We start from the raw sequence: 10,825 nt of genomic DNA, 5'->3' as shown, positions 1-10,825 counted from the left end.
AAAGGAAAGGAAAGGAAAGGAAAGGAAAGGAAAGGAAAGGAAAGGAAAGGAAAGGAAAGAAAGGAAAGGAAAGGAAAGGAAAGGAAAGGAAAGGAAAGGAAAGGAAAGGAAAGGAAAGGAAAGGAAAGGAAAGGAGCTATTTTTGGACTGGGTATGATAGTATCCAAGCACTCAGGAGACCTAGGAAGGAGAATCATGAGTTCTAAACTATCCCCCAAGCACAGAACAAGATTCTGTTCAAAAGACCAAGAAAATAATAAAGGGGTAACTCTTGTTCCAAGCTCTTCTTTCTCAGATGGCGGTAAAGGAAAAGCAATACTTTATAGAAACAGAAGAAAGAAAAGGTAGGTTGCTTTACCTTCTGAGTCCTTCTCATAGAAAACACCGTGAGGGTGAATGGTATAAGGCCGGCTGGCAAAATTCTTCAGGTGGATCAGGATGACGTCCCCCACCTCAGCCTGTAACAGTGGTCCTAGGAAGCCCAACCAGGCAGGCTTGGCTATTTCATTAGTATATGTGCCATCACTGTATTCCTTATAGACAGTCTTCTTGTAACTACTCCCTATCCTGTTTTTCCCAGACTTTAGGAAGCTGGAAACCACTCTGAGAAAATACAAGACAGAATTAGAACTTTTCTACCATCTTCAAACAACTAGAAGTTTCTTCCCCACAGAATGCTGACAAAAGAAAAAAGGAACTAGATTGCCTTTCTGAAAATATAATGTGAAATGGAAAGTTGAGGCATACAAAATAGCTGAAATTTGACCAACTTTTAATATCCAAAGGGTCACTCTTACATCGTGCAAACAAATATACAGTGACAAAAAGATAACCAGCTGTATAAAAACTCTTTTTAAATGGTCAACTCCTCATTCATGTAACCTTTAGCATCATGCTGCTATATACAGAGAGCAAAGGATCACAGTGGTCATTACTACAAGCTTCAGAGCCAGGCCACATTGGATTAAATGTCATCTGCTCCAGTTTTCAGATTTTTGAAACATTGGACAAGCTGCTTTAACTTCTACATGCATAATTTCACCATCTTTCAAATGAGGGTAATCATAAGATCTGACTTAGAAAGTTGTTATAGTGACAAAAAAGAATTTCTTATTCTAGGTCTTGGGGTTTAAAGTGCATGGTTAACATGCACAAGGCCTTGGATTTGATTCTCACAACCATGAGAAAGAAAAAGTAAACTAAAACTTCAGGAATCTTTAGGATGGTACCTGGAAAATTACTGAAGTTCAATGCTATTACTTGAAATTATTAAGGTGGGTAATTATTTTTTACTCTTTCAGAGCAAGTTTAATAGAAAAGTTCTGACTTCAAATCAAAGCTGGATGAAGAGTTTGTATCAAAAGACAACTTAAGTTAATCATAGATCTTAGTGTTAGAGAATACTTGCCTACAATATATGAGGTTCTAAGATTTATACCAAGACTATGAAAACAGAAAGAGAAAAATAAAGTTGTTTGTACTTTAAGATGAAAAACTTTGGTCTTTGGAGATATAAATGAACCACCATTGCAAAAGATGCTATAATATATTCATTCATTCATTTTCTTTTAACTTTTGGTGAAGCATCAACCAGTTTCTAAGATCAAGAAATGTTAAACCTTCCCCTTGTTAGACAGGTTGAAGCAGGAGGCTTTTCCTGAGTTCAAACATAGCAAGAGTTACATAGTGAGCTCCAGAATAGCCTGTCCAAGAGTAAGATGTTGTCTCAGAAAGTAAGAAAAAGAAAGAAAAAGAAAGGATGAAAGGGAAAAAGAGAGAGATGAAAAGAGAAGGGGACAAAAGATCAGAGGATATAATGGACAAAAAGAAGAAAAGAGAATAGAAGAAAGGTAACTAATGTGAGGGGTACAATGGTTAAAAACAGAATCGAGTACAGACCCACTTTACAGATATTCGAACTCCCCACCACCAGCTCCTCCATTTACTAGCTATAGGATTTGGATGAGTCACTTGACATTCATGAGCCTATATTCTTATCTATGAAATCAAGACTGTCTATGTTTACATGTTGCTCAATGGTAGAGTATACAAGATCCTAGGTTCTATCCTCATATCACAATATTGATGATGGTCATACTTCCTAGAGATTTTTCAGGAATTGGATAACATATTTGTAGTTATAAAGTATGGCATCTCTCCTAGAGCTCTTGTCTCCAAGATATCTGTTACTGTCGTTTCCTTTCTTGTAAGACTTTTTCACATATCTAGAATTAGGGTAGTTCTACCAGGGTACAAAAGCATAATTTCACCATATATATATACAATATTACATATCTTTCATTAAAAAATAAACCAAACAGCTGTTGATAGATTGGCATTATGGATCCCATCTTAGATGCAAAGAAATATGTACTTATTGTTAGGAATCTAAAAATGCTAAGGTGCTTTATTGCTGAAAAATAAAACTAGGATGGGATGTTGGATCCTGAATCAAATTTGTTTCCAAGAAACCTGTTGCTGTATGTGTGGTACAAAGAGACTGGAAGCTGGGTGCTATAATACTCTAAGAAAGGATGTCCCTTCCCACCCCCAGAAGACTAGCTCTTGAACTGCAAGAATGTCTTCTTTCTTCTCTATCTCTAATAATACATAAGATGAAACCTACGTGTCATTGTTCAGAGTCTGATTTGTGATGACATTTTTTCCTTTGGGAGCATAGTTCCACTTCATATCATGGATGCCCAGGTAGTAGTTTCGAATGGCCCCGTCAGTTGGTAGAGAGCACAAAGAGTGCATCAACAGTAAAGCCCAGAGAAGATGGCCAGCCTTCATGGCCCACAGTACTTTGAAAAACGAGGAATGGAATCTGCTGGTTTGAAGGAGAAAAAAAAGATAAAAAGAAACAAAAAATTTTGCATGTGTCTGGAAAGCTGTAGCAGTAAGAAACAAGAAATGGCTAAAAAAAAAAGCAAAACCCAATTAACTCAAGATTTTTGTTGTTGTTGTTTTTCTGTTTTTTAACCTCTCCAGATTCCTTTCAGTCCAACAAATATCCGGTGGCCTCCATATATAGGCTGTTAGAGAACAAAGTTAAAAATTCACCCATACTACTAATCATGTATTGCTTCCTTCAGAAGAGAAACCTGAATTCTGTTCTTTCAGCAGTACAGAAGAAAGAATGTACTCTGACCCTCAAACCAGGAAACAGTCATCAGACTCATGATCAGACTGTACTGACTGACTTGGTATCTTAATGAAGTTAGTAATTCTTCTTTTGTCTATTTTCCCTTAAGCAAAAAAATGACTCATAGCTGCTACTTCCCATAATCAATAAATCATATTTAGAAACATGTGAGAAAACATCAAAAGACATTTACTGGAATATTCATAGACCCAAAATGAAAACTTGCAAAATGTCAATCAATATTGAAATGGTTGAGTAAATTGCATTTTATTTACACAATGGTATTCAGAATGGCAATAATACTGAACAAGCTAAGACTATGCATAACACAATGAACAGAATGGTAAATGCGACTCTAAAGAAAAACACAAAAGCATACATATTGTATGATTTCATTCAGGTAAAGGGCAAATTACAGAAAATGAATCTTTTCTACTAGACTTAAGGAGAGAAGTGAAAAAAAAAGCTCAGTTGTATGGTACACACTATACATTAGTTCCTGGGTTCCATCCTTAACACCATTAAAAAAAAATGAAGATAATGTTCACCCTTGAGGCAAAGATCAGTGACTGGGAAGGGAAGAGGTCATGTTCTGTTCCTTTATCTGTATTCTATTTATTTGGATGTGTTCAGTTTCTGAAAATATGTTGAGCAATATAGGATTTACATACATTTTGTATATGGTTCATTTTGGCTTTTAAATGATTAAAAAAAAAAGAGCGAAAACAAACAAAAGTATGTAAGGGAAGTTGTTTGAACAGCTTAGATTCTCCGCTGGTTCCAAATTCTGTATATAAACTCACTTCACCAGTTTCATCCTGACTCACTGCCATACTCAGCTTTCTAACCTCTTATTTCAACGTTTTAAGCGAGAAGGTTAGAATGCTTGAACCTGGGCAGAAAGCACTGAGAAATACCATACATAGTGACCAAATCTAGCAACATAAACATCCATTCATATGTGTACACATGAATTTACTTAAAAGTACAAATGCACATATTTACATCCACATGCAGCCATATTGTCAACAGAGAGCCACAGTCACCTTCGGAATAACAACAACAATAAATAGATATTTATTGTGTCTATGATGTGTTCATTCTAACCATCTAACACAAATTAAAAATTTTAAATGTCACAATCACCCTATGAAGTAGAAATCATTATCCTCCATGGTATAGTGGAGGAACTGGAAAACAAGAGATGCAGAGCAACTGTCTCAAGGCCATCTTAGTTAACAGAAGTTAGAGTTGAAATTTAATTCCAGGAAATATATCCAGCACCTAAGATGTGGGCACAAAAATGCATTTGAACACTCACATGGATATGTTGGGGAACTCTGCATAAACTCACAGACATAGCTATAACTAGAAAAACTGCATACACTCTAAAATATGCAATTGCATGTGGCTATGTTTACTTTAGAAGCAGGGAGATAATCCTACAAGGAGATAATCATAATAATGATAATAACTATGTTTCAGTGAGATATGACTAAAGGCAAAATACCATGTTCAGTGCATTAAACAACCTGTTTCATTAAATATTCAACTCAAAGCATAAGTAATGGGGACTATTACCCCAAACTAGAAATTCAGTCTCTACTGGGTGTGGTGGTGAACAACTAATTTCAGTACTCAGGAGGTTGAGGTAAAAGGATTGAGGCAGGAGGTTTATATATTCAAGCCTATTCTGAACTACATAAAGAAAAGAAACTCTTTAAAGTTAATTAATTAGTTAATTAATTAATTCAAACCTTAATAACACAAAATATTAAAAGACATGCACAGATCACATGTGGATAAGGACACAGGTATTTACCCTAAGTAGACCCAGATACTTACTCTGATTAAAATCAAACTTAAAGACTTTTTAAAAATGAACTCTCAAGCTTTTCCACACACAGCAACCATGTCACTGATCTCCATATTATGTCTGGCAAAAGGCCCTAGGTGTAAAGACAGGCATGTCTTTGGGGGTGGGGGAGCAACTTCGTGCAGAAACCTGTCTGCCCCACTGATTGGTTATATAACTTGGTTATTATTTAACAGCTATGCTAAACTCATGTGTAACATAAGTTTAGTATCAGCCTTGGAGGAATAATTCAGAAAAAAATTACTTTAAAAAGCCCTAGTAATACCAATGTTTGGAGCACAGAAGATAGTTCCTATTGGCTTGCTTGCTTGCTTTTCCTTCTTTCTCCTAGCTACAGTTCGCTAATGTATCTTGCAGTCTCCTAAGAAATTGCAATCTCCTAGGAAATTGCCTTCATTTGCTACATTGTACTATAAGATCCCTGAGAGTGGATGCATTGGAATACAGGTGACCGTGTAGCTATTAGCAGATACAATGCAGAGGGCCTGGTAGGCAGGGCCTTAGCAGCTACTGTTAAAGTGAGAGGAATGAATAGGGATGCATGTACCCACTTGTTAGCTCCAGACTAGCTTCTAGCACTAGTTTGAATAGTGACTTGAGGCAAGTTTCTTTACCTTAATGAGCCCCAGTTTCTTATCCATAAAATAATGAAATATGCAGAGCCAAGCTATATAGTGTTGACATGGTAAAAGCCATGTAAAATTTATAATCTAATGGAACACATGTGTGCAACTGAGAAATTTGGTATTTAAAAAGTTCTCAGACTCATTTCTCTCACATGATGCCAATACTCACATTTACTGGTGAAACACAGGTACAGTCACATGTAAGTACACACACTACTATGCCTGGAAAAACATTTAGCCATTCCTTAGGACCCTCAACCTGGAAGGAGTGACCTTCGTTTTGTGGACTTCTGGGTGTACACTGGACTTCGTTCAAACTTCCTTCTCAAAGAAGTACCAGCAAGGCAGCTGTGCCTTCAGCTTATTTACCTAGAAAGAAAACAATTCCAGGTAAGAGTTCCATTTCAGCACTCTTACATGATAATTTTAGAAATGTCTGGAGAGACTTAGTACAGATCATTAGCATAGAATGAACAAGCATTCAAAGTTGGAAATTGTGACTAATGTTCCAAAAGTCTGGAGAATATAAAACCTAGCAGTTTTACTTTACAATGTACTTTTCATATCTGCAAACTTATTTCTCATAGTCATGTAAGATATGGATTTAATTTCCATGTTTTACATGCAGGGCAGGGGCTTTAGACTCACACTTCTTAAACGAAGCCTGGATCCACCAGCATCTTCATCTTTAGCACTATTTGCTGTCTCATACAGTTATTGTGAAGATTAAATGAACAACAATCTATACATGTAAATAAAATTGCATATGCACACAAGCTAGTTATGAAAAGTAACACTGGATATTATTATTAATATTGAGGAAATAGATTTGAACACACAGCTAACCACTATCACAAACTTAGTCTTGTTTGCTTCTCTTTCTCCCTCTCTCTCTTTTTTCTCTCTCCCTTCTTTCTTTGTTCCTAGCAATCAAATCCAAGTCATAGTACAAGCAAAGAAAGTGTTCCAAGCTCAAAACTTATCACTTTATAATGATAGGCATGTATTATTCTAATGTTCTGATACAGGGTAACATGTTCAATGTATAGAAGCACTTTTATATTGGCATAAAATGCACACATTTCAGGCTGACAGTCTGTTCATGGAAGGAACTTGGTTTAATGTAAGTTAGTCCTTGGGGCTGTTATGATGACACATACCTATAATCCTAGTACTCATGGAGGTGAAGTTTGAAGTTTGAGGCAGGAAGATCAAGAACTTAAAAAGCCAATCTGGACTATATAGTTAAGTTCCAAGTTAATCTCTCCTCTCTCCTCTCTTCTCTCTCTCTCTCTCTCTCTCTCTCTCTCTCTCTCTCTCTCTCTCTGTCTCTGTCTCCCTCTGTGTGTCTCTGTCTCTCTGTCTCTCTGTCTCTCTGTCTCTCTCTGTCTCTCTGTCTCTCTCTCGCTCTCAACATATATATATGTATATGTATGTGTATGTGTATGTGTGTGTGTGTGTGTGTGTGTGTGTCTGTGTCTGTCTGTGTCTGTGTGTGTGTGTGTGTGTGTGTGTGTGTGTGTGTGTGTTAAAGAAACCAGAATTTAGAGTCTGGAATTCAGATAAACTTAGTTGTGAATACTATCCATGTTTAAATAAGATAAATATACACAGTATCTGGAACTTAACCACACATCTTGTATTAGTTTTTCTTCCTTTAAATTACTGACTTCCTATTTTTCTGCCTTGAGATTGAAGTTGTCATTGATGTTGTTTACTTTGGTTTTTATCACACACTTTAAGGGCAAAGGAAAGAACCCATAAACTTCCTTTAGAACCACTTGGACATTTCATGAAAATGTGGAAAGTATCCAAGCACCAATTAGAGTGAAAGAGAAAGAGCAAGAGAGAGAGAATCCACTTCTGCCTTCACTGTTGATTCATCATATGACACTGAGCAAGTTATGTAGCTTCCTGAGACTAATCTCATTTTTAAATAGTGAAAATCTATACTTTGGGCCTCTCAATGGTTTCTAATGAAGACCAAATGAGATGAAAGACATGAAATCCCTGTGTAAATTTTTCATCAGGGCTATGACATGTTTCTTGATGGTGGGCCACAGAGAAAAAGCAGACTGATGTGGAAAAAGGAAAACAAGAAACGAGATAAGTAAGGTGGACATGAGTGGCAGGTAAAAGCAAAATGGAAATCTCTTTAAGAAATAAAAAGGAAGAGCCATTCAGAGTAAGGACAAGCTTGGGGCTACCTGGAATTCACTATAATTTAATTAATAGACACTGATTTCTTGTTTCAACCTGAGGAGAAATTCAAACCCCTCCTTCCTTTTAGCTACTTTCTAGCCATACAATGGTACTCTGACCCAATCTTTATGAATCATGGAAATTTGCATGAAGGTTTCCCTAGAATTTGCAAGTCGCTCCTTTACTGTGATGATGCTTTTTTTCTCTCCCATTAGTCTTGTGTTAGATAACTAGACTGGCTTTAAACAGCTCATGTTAGACAGAAAAATCACTAAAATAAGAATTTGGAACTATTTAAAGTGAGCAAGCCCTGCCTCCAGCCTCTCAGTTTGGCTCCTTGCTTTCTGAACTTTTTGCCACTCTGTTGATAGAAAACAAATTGACATTAATGACCCTCATTCAAATTCCATCTCGCTTGTAAGAGGTGTCAGTAAATTATTTTCACTTCTGGGAGCCTCTGCTTTTTTATCCTCAAAATGGGGACTCTGATCATTTGACAGGACTGTTTTGAGACTCAAACAAATCCTGAATATCTGAAGCAATATACAAATAGTTTGTTTAGTATATAGCAGACACCCAGTAATGAGAAACTGGATCCACTATATCCTTACATATCTATAAAACATTTAGAAACCACTTTTATGTGCGTGTGTGGTTGTGAGATACTTAGAAAACTGATAGCACGGTGGTGAAATGGTTGGTTCAAAATCATGCAGCCAACAAGGCCAGAATTCGAACCCATGCTTACTAAAGGCTTTGGTCACTAGACACTAAATACTCTTAAAATAATTCATGTTTTAGTGTGACTCGATTAGCACTGACTGAATCTGTGCCTACCTTGTGTGAAAAATATGAAACCTAACAGAGTTGTATTTAAGGGCTTGTGATCTTCCTGTTTATGGAATTTACAGCTACATGATCTCAACAAAACTGCCCACCCTAGGAGGGAGAAGACGCTGTTTAGACAGCAAACTGGACTCTTCTCTATGACTCCAAGACTGTCCCAGAAAACAGTGGGGCCAAAGTGATTCAGGCCATTTTGGCTAGAGGAACAAAAGGAAGGCAGTCTATTGTCTCCTGTTATTTCCCTGTGCACCTAAGTAAACTTCCTCCAACTCTGCAGTCCACCTACTTTTTCTCCCAGTGACCCTGGACTTTTCTAAACTCAACTGAGTAAGCTCTTTGGGTAGGAAGGCGAGTGAGGTTGTTTCAAAAGAGAAAGCTTACCTTGTTAGAGAAAACTCTTCCTTCCTTTCTTTTTCTTCCTTCCAAATTCATGTCAGCGGCCCATCAACGCTGAACTGCAGACCCCAGCCTGAGCCTGCCAGCCCTGTTTACTTAGTAAACACGGTTACAAAGCTTTTCCCATGAATTAAATCTAGGGCTCCTGTCTGGCGGGGATTCCTGGGGTGAGTGAAAGGGGGAGGGGACAGTGCTGGGTGCCCTCTTTTCCACAAACTAAACTACTGGAATGTCCTGTTCCCGCCGGTTTGGTACAAAACCCGGGGTGGTTCTTTAACAATATCCGGGTGTTTTCCAAATCCTGGTGAGGATCTCCGGAGGAATTACAAGGAGGTGGGCTGTTTATGTTGCTTCCTAGTTGGCTTTGCTGAGCTAGGATGATGCATCTTTGGGGTGGCCAGCCAAAGCCCAAGGGCAGATTCCAGCTGCCTGGGTTAAGAAATAGGAGGACAAGGTGTATAACTCGGTGGTAGAAATGCTGACAATGACAGTGACAATAGTAATGCCACAAAGATCTCTTAAAATATACACTGTACAATGGATCTTTTATTTTTGTAGCCGACACCATTTCTGTCCCTTCTGCAAAGAAAGAGCAGTGAAAAGTCACTGAACTAAGTAGAACCTATGTCCTAGCTCTTCTGGTTTTGGCAATAATTCGCTGGCTGGATTTGGCCTAGGGCCTTGCTTCACTGTGCTCCTTTCCATTTGTATGACGACGATCTTAAGGTAGATATGAACCCATTCATCTCTGTAAAAATCATGAATCTATGATTCTGTGAAGCAGCATTTTAAGTAATAAGAACAGCTGAGAAAGAAATGCAAGGAAAGAATGAGTGAAGAAAACGCAACGCCCTGTTGAGAGGGGCAGTTTCTACTCACCAGACTCCCCAAACTCAGGAAAGGTACAGATAAGATGACAATGTACTCTCTGGTGTCCTTACTTTGCTTTGGGGAGATTTCCACTGAGAGCAGACTTCTTCACTCCAGCTATAGACACTTCCTTTGCCCCGAACCTGAAGTACCTGGAGTAGGGGCCAAGAAAGAGGACTTTCCTAAGACAGAAAGTCCCACTGAGCTGGTAGGGCAAAGTCTGAATCATAAACAACTAGAGGTTTTAAGGATAGTCAGCCACTGAGGAGCTACCCTGCAAATTGCAGCGTAGGCCAAGTGAAGCAGAAGCACCAGTAAAAGGAAGGGAGGAGCTACCAGCCTGGGCTACCTCAGAAACACACGCAGCTCGATTGGCTCACAGCAGCACCTAGGATTACCTGTCTAACACTCATATGGACCTTGAAGCTAGAGGAAGAAGGTGGTGACCAAACCCATTAACCTGAGATCTAAGTCCAGGCTCTAAGGCATTTATGACAGGGAAGGAGGGAGGAGAAGGGATAAGGCCTGGGCTCTGACTCATGAAACACAACAAGAAGCAGGTCATTATAGATGCTCTTAAGTCAACACAGTAAAGACTACAGAAGGCAAGCGAGACAAGATTTCCGGGCTTGCAATATTTATTCACAAATTTTTTGAGAGTGTAAGTGGTTAACACCTCTCACACAAATCCTGCATGTCTCTGGTGCTTTTCTCTTGGGAATCACTTGCAACATAATTTGAAGCAGCTGCCTATAGACCATAGTTTGGCAAGCTTGAATATAAGGAGTTACTTAATATTTATTTTATTTTTTAGGATACAGTTTCTATGTAGTATAACTTTTCAAACTATAATATACCTTAATA

At 38.1% G+C, this 10,825-nt stretch overlaps 1 protein-coding gene across 1 annotated transcript in view; it reads right to left on the bottom strand.

Annotated features, from left to right (window-relative positions):
* Heph (hephaestin) overlaps nucleotides 1-10,093 on the bottom strand; it is a 79,598-nt gene extending 69,505 nt beyond the window's left edge. Inside the window, exons 1-3 of the mRNA XM_028774349.1 lie at nucleotides 10,033-10,093; nucleotides 2,627-2,827; nucleotides 359-603 (exon numbers count right to left, since the gene is read on the bottom strand). Of these exons, the coding sequence (XP_028630182.1) occupies nucleotides 359-603; nucleotides 2,627-2,793 (412 nt within the window). The 5' untranslated portion in view covers nucleotides 2,794-2,827; nucleotides 10,033-10,093. The remainder of the gene's footprint in view (nucleotides 1-358; nucleotides 604-2,626; nucleotides 2,828-10,032) is intronic.
* Between the last annotated feature and the right edge of the window lie 732 nt (nucleotides 10,094-10,825).

The sequence above is a fragment of the Grammomys surdaster genome, unplaced genomic scaffold (assembly GCF_004785775.1).
Source record: "Grammomys surdaster isolate TR1022 unplaced genomic scaffold, NIH_TR_1.0 240, whole genome shotgun sequence".
Lineage (NCBI taxonomy): Eukaryota > Metazoa > Chordata > Mammalia > Rodentia > Muridae > Grammomys > Grammomys surdaster.
The sequence above is the reverse complement of the archived record's forward strand: the minus strand, read 5'-3'. Positions and strand labels throughout refer to the sequence as shown.